At 49.0% G+C, this 18,956-nt stretch overlaps 1 protein-coding gene across 1 annotated transcript in view; it reads right to left on the bottom strand.

Moving 5' to 3' along the window:
• Positions 1–18,956, bottom strand: part of GRIK5 (glutamate ionotropic receptor kainate type subunit 5) — a 56,361-nt gene that overhangs the window by 36,486 nt on the left and 919 nt on the right. The window contains exons 2-6 of the mRNA XM_058823120.1: positions 18,474–18,638; positions 14,618–14,715; positions 9,248–9,413; positions 4,768–4,946; positions 639–692 (exon numbers count right to left, since the gene is read on the bottom strand). Of these exons, the coding sequence (XP_058679103.1) occupies positions 639–692; positions 4,768–4,946; positions 9,248–9,413; positions 14,618–14,715; positions 18,474–18,638 (662 nt within the window). The remainder of the gene's footprint in view (positions 1–638; positions 693–4,767; positions 4,947–9,247; positions 9,414–14,617; positions 14,716–18,473; positions 18,639–18,956) is intronic.

The raw sequence follows: 18,956 nt of genomic DNA, 5'->3' as shown, positions 1-18,956 counted from the left end.
AGCCGGAGCAGGGGGAGGTCCTGGGGTCACTTTGGGTCAGTTTGGGTCATTTTAAACCATTTGGATCCATTTTGAATCATTTAGGGTCGTTTTTGGGTCATTTTGGGTCGTTTTGGGTCACTAAAATTAATTTATGGTGATTGAGGGCAATGGGTGGTCAAGGGGTCACTTTGGGTCACCATGGCCGGAGCGGCCGGAGCGGCCGGCAGAGCGTCCAGCCGGAGCAGGGGGAAGTCCTGGGGTCACTTTGGGTCATTTTGGGTCATTTTGGGTCATTTTGGGGCCATTTTGGGTCATTTTGGGTCATTATGGGCAATGGGTGCTCAAGGCGTCGTTTGTGGTCATTTATGGTCATTTGTGGTCACGGTGGCCGGAGCGGCCGGCAGAGCGTCCAGCCGGAGCAGGGGGAGGTCCTGGGGTCACTTTGGGTCATTTTTGGGTCATTTTGGGTCATTTTGGGGCCATTTTGGGTCATTTTTGGTCATTTTTGGTCATTATGGGCAATGGGTGGTCAAGGGGTCACTTTGGGGCATTTTGGGTCAGTGGTCACTCAGTGGTCAGGGGTCACTCAGGGGTCACTCGGGGGTCACTCGGGGGTCACTCAGGGGTCACTCGGGGGTCACTCAGGGGTCACTCACCATGGTGGTCAGGATGTATTTGTAGAACGTCGACGTCATCCCCAGCTCCGAGGCCTGGGGGGGGGGGGCACCAGGGTGGGTCTGAACCCCCAAAATTCCCTCAAAAACCCCCAAAATACCCCAAAGTGTCCAAACCCCCTCAAAACCCCCCAAAAATTTCCTCAGAAATCACCCCCAAATCCCCCAAAAAAATCAACACAAAATCCCCCCCAAAATCCCCCCAAAAAACCTTCAAATCCACCCCCAAAACCCCCAAAATCCCCACAAAATTCCCGAAATCCGCCCAAAAATTGGCACAAAATCCGCCCGAAACGCCCAAAAATCAGCAAAAAAAATTCCCAAAAATCAGCAAAAAAACGCCGCAAACCTTGCGAAACAATCAAGCAAAAAAACTCAGGAAAAAATTCACCCAAAAGTCACCAAAATCCACACAAAACCACCCCAAAACGCCCCAAAATCAACACCAAACCACTCCAAAACCCCCAAATGTCCAAAAATCGGCCCAAATTGCCCCAAATTGCCCCGACCTTGGCGAGCACGAGGCCGGCGGTGGCGGCGCCGCCGTCGATGATGATGGTCGGCACTTTGTCGTCCCAAAAATCCACACAAAACCACCCCAAAACCCGAAAAATCCACACAAAACCACCCCAAAACTCCCAAAAATCAGCACAAAACCACCCCAAAACTCCAAAAATCCACACAAAACCACCCCAAAACTCCCAAAAATCCACACAAAACCACCCCAAAACTCCCAAAAATCCGCACAAAACCACCCCAAAACTCCCAAAAATCCACACAAAACCACCCCAAAACCCCAAAAATCAACACAAAACCTCCCCAAAACTCCCAAAAATCCACACAAAGCCACCCCAAAACTCCGAAAATCCACACAAAACCACCCCAATACCCCAAAAATCCACACAAAACCACCCCAAAACTCCCAAAAATCCACACAAAACCACCCCAAAACTCCCAAAAATCCACTCAAAACCACCCCAAAACTCCCAAAAATCCACACAAAACCACCCCAAAACTCCCAAAAATCCACACAAAACCACCCCAAAACTCCCAAAAATCCACACAAAACCACCCCAAATCTCCCAAAAATCCGCACAAAACCACCCCAAAACTCCCAAAATCCACACAAAACCACCCCAAAACCCCAAAAATCCACTCAAAACCACCCCAAAACCCCAAAAATCCGCACAAAACCACCCCAAAACTCCCAAAAATCAACACAAAACCACCCCAAAACCCCAAAAATCAACACAAAACCTCCCCAAAACTCCCAAAAATCAGCACAAAACCACCCCAAAACTCCCAAAAATCCACACAAAACCACCCCAAAACTCCCAAAAATCAGCACAAAACCACCCCAAAACTCCCAAAAATCAGCACAAAACCACCCCAAAACTCCCAAAAATCCACACAAAACCACCCCAAAACTCCCAAAAATCAGCACAAAACCACCCCAAAACTCCCAAAAATCCACACAAAACCACCCCAAAACTCCCAAAAATCCACACAAAACCACCCCAAAACTCCCAAAAATCAGCACAAAACTCCCAAGAGAGTCCCAAAACCCCAAAAATCGGCCCAAATTTTCCCAAATTGCCCCAACCTTGGCGAGCACGAGGCCGGCGGTGGCGGCGCCGCCGTCGATGATGATGGTCGGCGCTTTGCCGTCCCAAAACTCCGAAAAATCCACACAAAACCACCCCAAAACTCCCAAAAATCCACACAAAACCACCCCAAAACTCCCAAAAATCCACACAAAACCACCCCAAAACTCCCAAAAATCAGCACAAAACCACCCCAAAACTCCCAAAAATCCACACAAAACCACCCCAAAACCCCAAAAATCCACACAAACCACCCCAAAACTCCCAAAAATCAACACAAAACCACCCCAAAACCCCAAAAATCCACACAAAACCACCCCAAAACTCCCAAAAATCCACACAAAACCACCCCAAAACCCCAAAAATCCGCACAAAACCACCCCAAAACTCCCAAAAATCAGCACAAAACCACCCCAAAACTCCCAAAAATCAGCACAAAACCACCCCAAAACTCCCAAAAATCCACACAAAACCACCCCAAAACTCCCAAAAATCAGCACAAAACCACCCCTAAACCCCAAAAATCCGCACAAAACCACCCCAAATCTCCCAAAAATCCACACAAAACCACCCCAAAACTCCCAAAAATCAGCACAAAACCACCCCAAAACCCCAAAAATCCACACAAAACCACCCCAAAACTCCCAAAAATCCACACAAAACCACCCCTAAACCCCAAAAATCCACACAAAACCACCCCAAAACTCCCAAAAATCCACACAAAACCACCCCAAAACCCCAAAAATCCACACAAAACCACCCCAAAACCCCAAAAATCCACACAAAACCACCCCAAAACTCCCAAAAATCAGCACAAAACCACCCCAAAACTCCCAAAAATCCACACAAAACCACCCCAAAACTCCCAAAAATCCACACAAAACCACCCCAAAACTCCCAAAAATCAGCACAAAACTCCCAAGAGAGTCCCAAAACCCCAAAAATCGGCCCAAATTTTCCCAAATTGCCCCAACCTTGGCGAGCACGAGGCCGGCGGTGGCGGCGCCGCCGTCGATGATGATGGTCGGCGCTTTGTCGTCCCAAAACTCCCAAAAATCCACACAAAACCACCCCAAAACTCCCAAAAATCCACACAAAACCACCCCAAAACTCCCAAAAATCCACACAAAACCACCCCAAAACCCCAAAAATCCACACAAAACCACCCCAAAACTCCCAAAAATCCACACAAAACCACCCCAAAACTCCCAAAAATCAGCACAAAACCACCCCAAAACCCCAAAAATCCACACAAAACCACCCCAAAACTCCCAAAAATCCACACAAAACCACCCCAAAACTCCCAAAAATCCACACAAAACCACCCCAAAACTCCCAAAAATCAGCACAAAACCACCCCAAAACTCCCAAAAATCAGCACAAAACCACCCCAAAACCCCAAAAATCCACACAAAACCACCCCAAAACTCCCAAAAATCCACACAAAACCACCCCAAAACCCCAAAAATCCACACAAAACCACCCCAAAACTCCCAAAAATCCACACAAAGCCACCCCAAAACCCCAAAAATCCACACAAAACCACCCCAAAACTCCCAAAAATCCACTCAAAACCACCCCAAAACTCCCAAAAATCAGCACAAAACCACCCCTAAACCCCAAAAATCCACACAAAGCCACCCCAAAACCCCAAAAATCCACACAAAACCACCCCAAAACTCCCAAAAATCCACACAAAACCACCCCAAAACTCCCAAAAATCCATACAAAACCACCCCAAAACTCCCAAAAATCCACACAAAACCACCCCAAAACTCCCAAAAATCAGCACAAAACCACCCCAAAACTCCCAAAAATCAACACAAAGCCACCCCAAAACTCTGAAAAATCCACACAAAACCACCCCAAAACTCCCAAAAATCAGCACAAAACCACCCCAAAACTCCCAAAAATCAGCACAAAACCACCCCAAAACCCCAAAAATCCACACAAAACCACCCCAAAACTCCCAAAATCCACACAAAACCACCCCTAAACCCCAAAATCCACACAAAACCACCCCAAAACTCCCAAAATCCACACAAAACCACCCCAAAACTCCCAAAAATCAGCACAAAACTCCCAAAAGAGTCCCAAAAGCCAAAAAAATCCGCCCAAAATGCCCCAAAATCCGCCCCGACCTTGGCGAGCACGAGGCCGGCGGTGGCGGCGCCGCCGTCGATGATGATGGTCGGCGCTTTGCCGTCCCAAAACTCCGAAAAATCCACACAAAACCACCCCAAAACTCCCAAAAATCCACACAAAACCACCCCAAAACTCCCAAAAATCAGCACAAAACTCCCAAAAATCGGCCCAAAATGCCCCAAAATCCGCCCCGACCTTGGCGAGCACGAGGCCGGCGGTGGCGGCGCTGCCGTCGATGATGATGGTCGGCACTTTGTCGTCCCAAAACTCCCAAAAATCCACACAAAACCACCCCAAAACTCCCAAAAATCAGCACAAAACTCCCAAAAATCGGCCCAAAATGCCCCAAAATCCGCCCCGACCTTGGCGAGCACGAGGCCGGCGGTGGCGGCGCTGCCGTCGATGATGATGGTCGGCACTTTGTCGTCGCGGATTTCCTTCAGCAGCGGCGTCGGGTCCTGCTCGGCGTCCAGGACGCGCACGGAGAGCGCCTCGCGCGAGATCAGGAACTGCCGCACCAGCTCCTCCAGCCGCAGCAGGCCTGGGAACCCAAAATCGGCAAAATTCACCCCAAAATCCGCGCCGGAATACGCGGAACCAGCAGCGGAATCAACCACAAAAATCCCAAAATCAGCAGTAAAATCGTCACCAAAGTAAGCACCGAGAACGCCAAAACCAGCCCCCGAATTGGTCCAAAAATCACAAAATCCGCCCCGAAATCAGCAAGGAAATCTGCCCCAAAATCAGTGACCAAAACACTGAAATCAGCCCCAAAATCGGCCCCAAAATCGGCCCCAAAATCGGGCCCCCAAATTGGTCACAAAACCCCCAAAATCAGCCCCAAAAACTGCAAAATCAGCACTAAAATCTGCCTCGAAATCAGGCCCAAAATCTGCGCCAGAAACCTCAAAACCAGCCCCAAAATCAGCTCCAAAATCGGTCACAAAACTCCCAAAATCAGCCTCAAAACTGGTCAAAAACCTCTCAAAATCTGCCCCAAAATCAGTCACAAAAATCCCCAAAATCCCCAAAATCCACCCCAAAATCCACCCCAAAATCAACTTCAAAATCAGCCCCAAACTCCCTGAAATCAGATGCAAAATCAGCCCCAAAAAAACTCAAAATCAGCCCCAAAATCAGCCCCAAAAACCCCAAAATTCTCCCCAAAATCAGCCCCAAAACCCCTGAAATCAGCCCCAAAATCAGCACCAAAATCGGTCACAAAAATCCCCAAAATCAGCCCCAAAATCAGCCCCAAAATCGGTCACAAAACTCCCAAAATCAGCCCCAAAACTGGTCAAAAACCCCTCAAAATCTGCCCCAAAATCAATCACAAAAATCAGTCACAAAAATCCCCAAAACCCCCAAAATCCACCCCAAAATCCACCCCAAAATCAACCTCAAAATCAGCCCCAAACCCCCCGAAATCAGATGCAAAATCAGCCCCAAAAACCTCAAAATTCACCCCAAAAACCCAAAACTTCACCCCAAAATCAGCCCCAAAATCAGCCCCAAAAACCCCAAAATTCACCCCAAAATCAGCCCCAAAACCCCCAAAATTCACCCCCAAATCAGCCCTAAAATCAGCCCCAAAAACCCCAAAATTCACACCAAAATCAGCCCCAAAAACCCCAAAATTCACCCCAAAAACCCCAAAATTCAGCCCCAAAATCAGCCCCAAAATCAGCCCCAAAATCAGCCCCAAAAACCCCAAAATTCACCCCAAAATCAGCCCCAAAATCGGTCACAAAACTCCCAAAATCAGCCCCAAAACTGGTCAAAAACCTCTCAAAATCTGCCCCAAAATCAGTCACAAAATCCCCAAAATCCCCAAAATCCACCCCAAAATCCACCCCAAAATCAACCTCAAAATCAGCCCCAAACTCCCTGAAATCAGATGCAAAATCAGCCCCAAAAACCTCAAAATTCACCCCAAAAACCCAAAACTTCACCCCAAAATCAGCCCCAAAAACCCCAAAATTCACCCCAAAATCAGCCCCAAAAACCCCAGAATTCACCCCAAAATCAGCCCCAAAATCAGCCCCAAAAAGCCCAGAATTCACCCCAAAATCAGCCCCAAAATCAGCCCCAAAAACCCCAGAATTCACCCCAAAATTCACCCCAAAATCAGCCCCAAAATCAGCCCCAAAAACCCCAAAATTCACCCCAAAATCAGCCCTAAAATCAGCCCCAAAAACCCCAAAATTCACACCAAAATCAGCCCCAAAAACCCCAAAATTCACCCCAAAAACCCCAAAATTCAGCCCCAAAATCAGCCCCAAAATCAGCCCCAAAAACCCCAAAATTCACCCCAAAATCAGCCCTAAAATCAGCCCCAAAAACCCCAAAATTCACCCCAAAATCAGCCCCAAAATCAGCCCCAAAATCGGTCACAAAACTCCCAAAATCAGCCCCAAAACTGGTCAAAAACCCCTCAAAATCTGCCCCAAAATCAGTCACAAGAATCAGTCACAAAATCCCCAAAACCCCCAAAATCCACCCCAAAATCAACCCCAAAATCAACCTCAAAATCAGCCCCAAACCCCCCGAAATCAGATGCAAAATCAGCCCCAAAAACCTCAAAATTCACCCCAAAAACCCAAAACTTCACCCCAAAATCAGCCCCAAAATCAGCCCCAAAAACCCCAGAATTCACCCCAAAATTCACCCCAAAATCAGCCCCAAAATCAGCCCCAAAAACCCCAAAATTCACCCCCAAATCAGCCCTAAAATCAGCCCCAAAATCAGCCCCAAAAACCCCAAAATTCACCCCAAAATCAGCCCCAAAATTAGCCCCAAAAACCCCAAAATTCAGCCCCAAAATCAGCCCCAAAATTAGCCCCAAAAACCCCAAAATTCACCCCAACATCAGCCCCAAAAACCCCAAAATTCACACCAAAATCAGCCCCAAAAACCCCAAAATTCACCCCAAAAACCCCAAAATTCAGCCCCAAAATCAGCCCTAAAATCAGCCCCAAAAACCCCAAAATTCACCCCAAAATCAGCCCCAAAATCAGCCCCAAAATCGGTCACAAAACTCCCAAAATCAGCCCCAAAACTGGTCAAAAACCTCTCAAAATCTGCCCCAAAATCAGTCACAAAAATCCCCAAAATCCCCAAAATCCACCCCAAAATCAACCCCAAAATCAACCTCAAAATCAGCCCCAAACTCCCTGAAATCAGATGCAAAATCAGCCCCAAAAAAAATCAAAATCAGCCCCAAAATCAGCCCCAAAAACCCCAAAATTCACCCCAAAATCAGCCCCAAAAACCCCAAAATTCACCCCAAAATTCACCCCAAAAACCCCGAAATCTGCCCCAACATCAGCCCCAAAAACCCCAAAATTCACCCCAAAATCAGCCCCAAAATCAGCACCAAAATCGGTCACAAAAATCCCCGAAATCTGCCCCAAAATTGGCCCCAAAATCAGCCCCAAAATGTCCCAAAGAAATCCCAATAATCCCCAATAAATTCCTATTAATCCCTAATAAATCCCTAATAAATCCCCAATAAATCCCCAATAAAACCCCATAAATGACTCCAAATTTTCCCAAAAAATCCCAAATTTTCCCAATTTCCTCACACTCAGCCCTGGCACAGATCAGCGAGGCCGGGGGGGCGCGGAGGCTGCGCAGGAGCCCCCCAGGGCCCGAATAGCCCCATTAACCCCTAATAAATCGCTAATAAATCCCTAATAAATCGCTAATAAATCCCCAATAAATCCCCAATAAAAGCCCCAAATTTTCCCAAATTTTCCCAATTTCCTCACACTCAGCTCTAGCACAGATCAGCGAGGCCGGGGGGGCGCGGAGGCTGCACAGGAGCCCCCCCAGGGCCCAAATAGCCCCATTAACCCCTAATAAATCCCTAATAAATCGCTAATAAATCCCCAATAAATCCCCAATAAAATCCCCAAATTTTCCCAAATTTTTTCAATTTCCTCACACTCAGCCCTGGCACAGATGAGCGAGGCCGGGGGGGCACGGAGGCTGCGCAGGAGCCCCCCAGGGCCCGAATAGCCCCATTAACCCCTAATAAATCCCTAATAAATCCCTAATAAATCCCCAATAAAAGCCCCAAATTTTCCCAAATTTTCCCAAATTTTCCCAATTTCCTCACACTCAGCCCTGGCACAGATGAGGGAGGCCGGGGGGGCGCGGAGGCTGCGCAGGAGCCCCCCCAAGCCCCGAATAGCCCCATTAACCCCTAATAAATCCCTAATAAATCCCTAATAAATCCCCAATAAATCCTCAATAAATCCCCAAAAAATCCCCAAATTTTCCCAAATTTCCCAAATCTCTCACACTCAGCCCTGGCACAGATCAGCGAGGCCGGGGGGGCACGGAGGCTGCGCAGGAGCCCCCCAGGGCCCGAATAGCCCCATTAATTCCTAATAAATCGCTAATAAATCGCTAATAAATCCCCAATAAATCCCCAATAAAAGCCCCAAATTTTCCCAAATTTTCCCAATTTCCTCACACTCAGCCCTGGCACAGATGAGGGAGGCCGGGGGGGCGCGGAGGCTGCGCAGGAGCCCCCCCAGGGCCCAAATAGCCCCATTAACCCCTAATAAATCGCTAATAAATCCCTAATAAATCCCTAATAAATCCCTAATAAATCCCCAATAAAAGCCCCAAAAAATCCCAAATTTTCCCAATTTCCTCACACTCAGCTCTAGCACAGATCAGCGAGGCCGGGGGGGCGCGGAGGCTGCACAGGAGCCCCCCAGGGCCCGAATAGCCCCATTAATCCCTAATAAATCCTTAATAAATCCCTAATAAATCCCGAATAAATCCCCAATAAAAGCCCCAAATTTTCCCAAATTTTCCCAATTTCCTCACACTCAGCCCTGGCACAGATGAGGGAGGCCGGGGGGGCGCGGAGGCTGCGCAGGAGCCCCCCCAGGGCCTGGCTCACGTCCTCGTTGCTGGGGTAGAGGCTGAGGGCGGCCAAGCGCAGCAGGGGAGGCCGGGGGGCGTCCTCGGGGCCCACGCGGATGTGCGGGATCTGCGGGGGGAAAATCGGGGAGAAAATCGGCACAAAATCAGCGAAATTGGCACCAAAATCAGCACCGAAACCTGCCCCAAAATCAGCAAAAAAATCAGCAAAAAATTCCAACCCAAAAGCCCCGAAATCGGCAACGAAATCAGCACAGAAATCCACCCCAAAAACCCCCAAAATCAGCACCGAAATCAGCAACAAAATCAGCAAAAAATTCCAACCCAAACCTCTAAAATCAGCAACAAAATCAGTGAAATTCGCACCAAAATCAGCACCGAAACCGGCCCCAAAATCAGCAAAAAAATCAGCAAAAAATTCCAACCCAAACCCCTAAAATCAGCAACAAAATCAGCACAGAAATCCACCCCAAAAACCCCCAAAATCAGCAAAAAAATCAACACAGAAATCCACCCCAAAAACCCCCAAAATCAGCAACAAAATCAGCACAGAAATCCACCCCAAAAACCCCCAAAATCAGCACCAAAACCTGCCCCAAAATCAGCAACAAAATCAGCACAGAAATCCACCCCAAAAAAACCAAAATCAGCAACAAAACCTGCCCCAAAATCAGCCCCAAAATCAGCTCAACATTCCAAAAAATCAGCTCAACATTCCACCCCAAAGCCCCAAAATCAGCACCAAAACCTGCCCCAAAATCAGCAAAAAAATCAGCAAAAAATTCCAACCCAAACCCCCAAAATCAGCAACAAAATCAGCACAGAAATCCACAGCAAAAACCCCAAAATCAGCAACAAAATCACCACAAAAATCCACCCCAAAAACCCCAAAATCAGCACCAAAACCTGCCCCAAAATCAGCAAAAAAATCAGCTCAGAAATCCACCCCAAAGCCCCAAAATCAGCAACAAAACGTGCCCAAAAATCAGCAAAAAAATCAGCAAAACTTCCAACCCAAACCTCTAAAATCAGCATCAAAATCAGTGAAATTAGCACCAAAATCAGCATCCAAATCTGCCCCAAAATCAGCAAAAAAATCAGCAAAAAATTCCAACCCAAAAGCCCCAAAATCGGCAACGAAATCAGCACAGAAATCCACCCCAAAAACCCCCAAAATCAGCACCGAAATCAGCAACAAAATCAGCAAAAAATTCCAACCCAAACCTCTAAAATCAGCAACAAAATCAGTGAAATTCGCACCAAAATCAGCACCGAAACCGGCCCCAAAATCAGCACTGAAATCAGCAAAAAATTCCAACCCAAACCCCTAAAATCAGCAACGAAATCAGCACAGAAATCCACCCCAAAAACCCCCAAAATCAGCAACAAAACCTGCCCCAAAATCAGCAACAAAATCAGCACAGAAATCCACCCCTAAAACCCCAAAATCAGCAACAAAATCAGCACAGAAATCCACCCCAAAAACCCCAAAATCAGCAACAAAATCAGCACAGAAATCCACCCCAAAAACCCCAAAATCAGCACTGAAAGCAGCAAAAAAAATCAGCCCCAAAATCAGCAAAAAGCAGCAGCAAAATTAGCACAGAAATGAGTAACAAGATCGGCCCAAAATCAGCACAAAACCAATGAAAGCAGCACCAAAATCAGCAAAAAATTCAGCACAGAAAAATCAGTGACAAATCCCCCAAATCAGCATCAAAATCAGCAAAAAAATCAGGCCAAAATTCCAACCCAAAGCCCCAAAATCAGCAACAAAATCAGCACAGAAATCCACCCCAAAAACCCCAAAATCGGCAACAAAATCAGCAAAAAAATCAGCAAAAAATTCCAACCCAAACCCCTAAAATCAGCAACAAAATCAGTGAAATTCGCACCAAAATCAGCATCAAAATCTGCCCCAAAATCAGCACTTAAATAAGCACAGAAATCAGCAAAAAACAGCAACAAAATTAGCACAGAAATCAGCAACAAAATCCCCAAAATCAGCACAGAAACCAGCAAAAAACAACAACAAAATCAACACAGAAATCAGCAACAAAATCCCCAAAATCAGCACAAAACCAGTGAGAGCAGCACCAAAATCAGCAAAAAAAATCAGCAAAAAATTCCAACCCAAACCCCAAAATCAGCAACAAAATCAGCACAGAAATCCACCCCAAAAACCCCAAAATCAGCACCGAAAGCAGCAAAAAAAATCAGCCCCAAAATCAGCAGCAAAAGCAGCAGCAAAATTAGCACAGAAATGAGTAACAAGATCGGCCCAAAATCAGCACAAAACCAGTGAGAGCAGCGCCAAAATCAGCAAAAAATTCAGCACAGAAAAATCAGTGACAAATCCCCCAAATCAGCACCAAAATCAGCAAAAAAAATCAGCAAAAAATTCCAATCCAAACCCCTAAAATCAGCAACAAAATCAGTGAAATTCGCACCAAAATCAGCATCAAAATCAGCAAAAAAATCAGGCCAAAATTCCAACCCAAAGCCCCAAAATCAGCAACAAAATCAGCACAGAAATCCACCCCAAAAACCCCGAAATCAGCAACAAAATCAGCACAGAAATCCACCCCAAAAATCCCAAAATCAGCACCAAAACCAGCAAAAAAATCAGCAAAAAATTCCAATCCAAACCCCTAAAATCAGCATCAAAATCAGTGAAATTAGCACCAAAATCAGCATCAAAATCTGCCCCAAAATCAGCACTGAAATCAGCACAGAAATCAGCAAAAAACAGCAACAAAATCAACACAGAAATCAGCAACAAAATCCCCAAAATCAGCACAAAACCAGTGAGAGCAGCACCAAAATCAGCAAAAAAATCAGCACAGAAAAATCAGTGACAAAATCCCCAAAATCAGCAAAAAAATCAGCACAGAAATCCACCCCAAAAACCCCAAAATCAGCACCAAAATCAGCACAGAAATCCACCCCAAAAACCCCAAAATCAGCACCGAAAGCAGCAAAAAAAATCAGCCCCAAAATCAGCAAAATCAGCAGCAAAATTAGCACAGAAATGAGTAACAAGATCGGCCCAAAATCAGCACAAAACCAATGAAAGCAGCACCAAAATCAGCAAAAAATTCAGCACAGAAAAATCAGTGACAAATCCCCCAAATCAGCATCAAAATCAGCAAAAAAAAATCAGCAAAAAATTCCAATCCAAACCCCTAAAATCAGCATCAAAATCAGTGAAATTAGCACCAAAATCAGCATCAAAATCAGCAAAAAAAATCAGGCCAAAATTCCAACCCAAAGCCCCAAAATCAGCAACAAAATCAGCACAGAAATCCACCCCAAAAACCCCAAAATCAGCAACAAAATCAGCACAGAAATCCACCCCAAAAACCCCAAAATCAGCACTGAAAGCAGCAAAAAAAATCAGCCCCAAAATCAGCAAAAAGCAGCAGCAAAATTAGCACAGAAATGAGTAACAAGATCGGCCCAAAATCAGCACAAAACCAATGAAAGCAGCACCAAAATCAGCAAAAAATTCAGCACAGAAAAATCAGTGACAAATCCCCCAAATCAGCATCAAAATCAGCAAAAAAATCAGGCCAAAATTCCAACCCAAAGCCCCAAAATCAGCAACAAAATCAGCACAGAAATCCACCCCAAAAACCCCAAAATCGGCAACAAAATCAGCAAAAAAATCAGCAAAAAATTCCAACCCAAACCCCTAAAATCAGCAACAAAATCAGTGAAATTCGCACCAAAATCAGCATCAAAATCTGCCCCAAAATCAGCACTTAAATAAGCACAGAAATCAGCAAAAAACAGCAACAAAATTAGCACAGAAATCAGCAACAAAATCCCCAAAATCAGCACAGAAACCAGCAAAAAACAACAACAAAATCAACACAGAAATCAGCAACAAAATCCCCAAAATCAGCACAAAACCAGTGAGAGCAGCACCAAAATCAGCAAAAAAAATCAGCAAAAAATTCCAACCCAAACCCCAAAATCAGCAACAAAATCAGCACAGAAATCCACCCCTAAAACCCCAAAATCAGCAACAAAATCAGCACAGAAATCCACCCCAAAAACCCCAAAATCAGCAACAAAATCAGCACAGAAATCCACCCCTAAAACCCCAAAATCAGCACCGAAAGCAGCAAAAAAAATCAGCCCCAAAATCAGCAGCAAAAGCAGCAGCAAAATTAGCACAGAAATGAGTAACAAGATCGGCCCAAAATCAGCACAAAACCAGTGAGAGCAGCGCCAAAATCAGCAAAAAATTCAGCACAGAAAAATCAGTGACAAATCCCCCAAATCAGCACCAAAATCAGCAAAAAAAATCAGCAAAAAATTCCAATCCAAACCCCTAAAATCAGCATCAAAATCAGTGAAATTAGCACCAAAATCAGCATCAAAATCAGCAAAAAAATCAGGCCAAAATTCCAACCCAAAGCCCCAAAATCAGCAACAAAATCAGCACAGAAATCCACCCCAAAAACCCCGAAATCAGCAACAAAATCAGCACAGAAATCCACCCCAAAAATCCCAAAATCAGCACCAAAACCAGCAAAAAAATCAGCAAAAAATTCCAATCCAAACCCCTAAAATCAGCATCAAAATCAGTGAAATTAGCACCAAAATCAGCATCAAAATCTGCCCCAAAATCAGCACTGAAATCAGCACAGAAATCAGCAAAAAACAGCAACAAAATCAACACAGAAATCAGCAACAAAATCCCCAAAATCAGCACAGAAATCAGCAAAAAACAGCGACAAAATCAACACAGAAATCAGCAACAAAATCCCCCAAAATCAGCCCAAAATCAGCACAAAATCAGAGCTGAAATCAGCAGAAAACTGAGCCCAAAACTCCACCCCAAAACCCCAAAATCGGCCCCAAAACCCCAAAATCAGCCCCAAAAACCCCAAAATCGGCCCCAAAAACCCCAAAATTGGCCCCAAAATTGGCCTGGAATCAGCACCAAAATCCACAAAATCAGCACAGAAATCAGCAAAAAAAACCAGCCCCAAAATCAGCACCAAAATGAGCCCTAAAATCGGGGATTTTGGGGTTTGGGGCTGATTTTGGGGGTGATTTTTTTGGGTGGATTTGGGTGATTTTTGGGGTAATTTTGGAGGTGATTTTTGGGGTAATTTTGGAGGTGATTTTTGGGGGATTTTGGGTGACTTACGGGGCGATTTTTGCGGTGATTTTTTGGGTGGTTTTTAGGGGTTTTGGGGTAATTGTTGGGGTGATTTTTTTTGGATGACTGTTGGGGTTTTTTGGGGTGGGTTTGGGGATGATTTTTGGGGTGAATTTTGGGTTTTTGGGGTCTCTCACCTCCTTCTCCCCGCAGATGTGACTGACCGTGGCCGCAGCGGCCGGGCTGGCGGCCGGACCCAGCACCGAGACCACGCCCTTGGGCAGGATCTGACACACTGAGGGAACCCCAAAATCCCAGAAATTCACCCCAAATCCCCAAATCCCTCCAAATCCTCCCAAATCCCCCCGAAAATCCCCACAAAATCCCCCCCAAAATCCCCAAATTCCCCCCCAAATCTCAAATCCCAGACCACGCCCTTGGGCAGGATCTGACACACTGAGGGAACCCCAAAATCCCAGAAATTCACCCCAAATCCCCAAATCCCTCCAAATCCTCCCAAATCCCCCCAAAAATCCCCACAAAATCCCCAAATTCCCCCCCAAATCTCAAATCCCAGACCCTTGGGCAGGATCTGACACACTGAAACCCCAAAATGCCCTGAATTCACCCCAAATCTGAACCCCAGAATTCCCCTGAACCCCAAATCCCCCCAAAATCCCCCCCAAAATCCCCCGAATCCACCCTGAATTCACCCCAAATCCAAATCCCGAACCCCAAATCCCCTCCCAGTACAAACCAGTAACCCCGAATCCCCCCAAAAACCCCCCAAAACCCCCAAATCCCCCCCAAACTCCCCGTAAATCCCCTCCCAGCCCAAACCAGTACAAACCAGTAACCCCAAATCCCCCCAAAACCACAATCCAACCCCTCCATTTCCCCCTCCCAGTCCATCCCAGTACAAACCAGTCCCTCCCAGTTTAAACCAGTACAAACCAGTACAAACCAGTCCCTCCCAGTACAAACCAGTGACCCCAATCCCCCTTTAACCCTTTCCCAGCCCCTCCGTGCGCTCGCAGCTCCCCCTGGTGGCGGCTTTGGGAACTGCAGCGCCCTCCCAGTTTGTCCCAGCGCCTGCCCCGCCCGCTCCCAGTGTGTCCATCCCAGTCCATCCCAGTCCATCCCAGTCAGTCCCAGTCCATCCCAGTCCATCCCAGTCCCTCCCAGTCCCTCCCAGTCCCTCCCAGTCCATCCCAGTCAGTCCCAGTCTGTCCCAGTCCATCCCAGTCCATCCCAGTCAGTCCCAGTCAGTCCCAGTCAGTCCCAGTCCATCCCAGTCCATCCCAGTCTGTCCCAGTCCATCCCAGTCCATCCCAGTCCCTCCCAGTCCCTCCCAGTCCATCCCAGTCCATCCCAGTCCCTCCCAGTCCATCCCAGTCAGTCCCAGTGCATCCCAGTCCATCCCAGTCCATCCCAGTTCCCTCCCAGTCCCTCCCAGTCCATCCCAGTCCATCCCAGTCCATCCCAGTACAAACCAGTAACCTCAAATCCCCTTTAACCCTTTCCCAGTCCCTCCCAGTCCCTCCCAGTCCCTCCCAGTCCATCCCAGTCAGTCCCAGTCCATCCCAGTCCCTCCCAGTCCATCCCAGTCCCTCCCAGTCCATCCCAGTGTGTCCCAGTGCATCCCAGTCCCTCCCAGTCCATCCCAGTCCATCCCAGTCCATCCCAGTACAAACCAGTAACCTCAAATCCCCTTTAACCCTTTCCCAGTCCCTCCCAGTCCATCCCAGTCCATCCCAGTCCGTCCCAGCCCCTCCCAGTCCATCCCAGTCAGTCCCAGTCCATCCCAGTCCATCCCAGTCCATCCCAGTTCCCTCCCAGTCCATCCCAGTCCCTCCCAGTCCATCCCAGTGTGTCCCAGTGCATCCCAGTCCCTCCCAGTCCGTCCCAGTCCATCCCAGTCCCTCCCAGTTCCCTCCCAGTCCATCCCAGTCCCTCCCAGTCCATCCCAGTCCCTCCCAGTCCCTCCCAGTTCCCTCCCAGTCCGTCCCAGTCCCTCCCAGTCCATCCCAGTCCCTCCCAGTCCCTCCCAGTTCCCTCCCAGTCCCTCCCAGTCCATCCCAGTCCATCCCAGTCCATCCCAGTCCATCCCAGTACAAACCAGTAACCTCAAATCCCCTTTAACCCTTTCCCAGTCCGTCCCAGTCCCTCCCAGTCCGTCCCAGTCCCTCCCAGTCCCTCCCAGTCCCTCCCAGTCCCTCCCAGTCCATCCCAGTCAGTCCCAGTCCATCCCAGTCCCTCCCAGTCCATCCCAGTCCCTCCCAGTCCATCCCAGTCCCTCCCAGTCCATCCCAGTGTGTCCCAGTGCATCCCAGTCCCTCCCAGTCCATCCCAGTCCATCCCAGTCCATCCCAGTACAAACCAGTAACCTCAAATCCCCTTTAACCCTTTCCCAGTCCCTCCCAGTCCCTCCCAGTCCCTCCCAGTTCCCTCCCAGTCCATCCCAGTCCCTCCCAGTCCCTCCCAGTCCCTCCCAGTCCCTCCCAGTCCCTCCCAGTTCCCTCCCAGTCCGTCCCAGTCCCTCCCAGTCCGTCCCAGTCCATCCCAGTCCATCCCAGTTCCCTCCCAGTCCATCCCAGTCCCTCCCAGTTCCCTCCCAGTCCATCCCAGTCCCTCCCAGTCCATCCCAGTCCCTCCCAGTCCATCCCAGTCCCTCCCAGTCCATCCCAGTTTGCTCCCAGTTCAACTTCGCACCTCAATGTCTCAATCCCAGTCCGTCCCAGTCCATCCCAGTCCATCCCAGTCAGTCCCAGTCAGTCCCAGTCCCTCCCAGTCCATCCCAGTTGCCTCCCAGTCCATCCCAGTCCCTCCCAGTCCATCCCAGTTCCCTCCCAGTCCCTCCCAGTCCGTCCCAGTCCATCCCAGTACAAACCAGTAACCTCAAATCCCCTTTAACCCTTTCCCAGTCCCTCCCAGTCCCTCCCAGTCCCTCCCAGTCCATCCCAGCCCCTCCCAGCCCCTCCCAGTCCATCCCAGTGTGTCCCAGTGCATCCCAGTCCATCCCAGTCCCTCCCAGTCCATCCCAGTACAAACCAGTAACCTCAAATCCCCTTTAACCCTTTCCCAGTCCCTCCCAGTCCCTCCCAGTCCGTCCCAGTTCCCTCCCAGTCCATCCCAGTCCCTCCCAGTCCCTCCCAGTTCCCTCCCAGTCCATCCCAGTCCCTCCCAGTCCCTCCCAGTCCCTCCCAGTCCCTCCCAGTCCCTCCCAGTTCCCTCCCAGTCCGTCCCAGTCCCTCCCAGTCCGTCCCAGTCCATCCCAGTCCATCCCAGTTCCCTCCCAGTCCATCCCAGTCCCTCCCAGTTCCCTCCCAGTCCATCCCAGTCCCTCCCAGTCCATCCCAGTCCCTCCCAGTCCATCCCAGTTTGCTCCCAGTTCAACTTCGCACCTCAATGTCTCAATCCCAGTCCGTCCCAGTCCATCCCAGTCCATCCCAGTCAGTCCCAGTCAGTCCCAGTCCCTCCCAGTCCATCCCAGTTGCCTCCCAGTCCATCCCAGTCCCTCCCAGTCCATCCCAGTTCCCTCCCAGTCCCTCCCAGTCCGTCCCAGTCCATCCCAGTACAAACCAGTAACCTCAAATCCCCTTTAACCCTTTCCCAGTCCCTCCCAGTCCCTCCCAGTCCCTCCCAGTCCATCCCAGTCCGTCCCAGCCCCTCCCAGTCCATCCCAGTCAGTCCCAGTCCATCCCAGTCCCTCCCAGTCCCTCCCAGTCCATCCCAGTCCCTCCCAGTCCATCCCAGTCCATCCCAGTCCCTCCCAGTCCATCCCAGTCCATCCCAGTCCATCCCAGTCCATCCCAGTACAAACCAGTAACCTCAAATCCCCTTTAACCCTTTCCCAGTCCCTCCCAGTCCCTCCCAGTCCCTCCCAGTCCCTCCCAGTCCCTCCCAGTCCGTCCCAGTCCATCCCAGTCCATCCCAGTCCCTCCCAGTCCGTCCCAGTCCATCCCAGTCCATCCCAGTCCCTCCCAGTCCCTCCCAGTCCCTCCCAGTCCCTCCCAGTCCCTCCCAGTCCGTCCCAGTGCCCCCGTTCCTCACTGGTGTCGGTGGTCTCGTACTGGTTGTCGCGCTCCAGCTCGAACACCTCGAGCTCCAGGCGCGCCGGGGGCCGCCCCCCCCCCGGGCCGTTGACGCGCTCGCGGGCCAGGGCCAGGGCCAGGCGCTCCCCCCGCCCGCAGCCCCCGCGCTCGTCCAGGATGGCGGCTGGGGGGGCAAAGAGACGGGTCAGGGACCCCCGGAAACCCCCAGACCCAAAAAACCCCGGTAAAAATCCGATAAACAGCAAAAAAAACCGCTAAAAAATGACCCAAAATGGTCCAAAATGACCCAAAATGGCACTGAAATCCCCCCGCGCTCGTCCAGGATGGCGGCTGGGGAGGGACGGAAACGGGTCAGGGACCCCCGGAAACCCCCAGACCCAAAAAACACCGAAATTCCAAAAAAATTACACAAAAAAAACCCCAAAATGACCCAAAATGACCCAAAATGACCCAAAATGGCACTGAAATCTCCCCGCGCTCG

Source organism: Ammospiza caudacuta, chromosome 38 (assembly GCF_027887145.1).
Source record: "Ammospiza caudacuta isolate bAmmCau1 chromosome 38, bAmmCau1.pri, whole genome shotgun sequence".
In the NCBI taxonomy this organism is placed as follows: domain Eukaryota; kingdom Metazoa; phylum Chordata; class Aves; order Passeriformes; family Passerellidae; genus Ammospiza; species Ammospiza caudacuta.
This window is presented reverse-complemented; position numbering and strand designations above follow the sequence as displayed.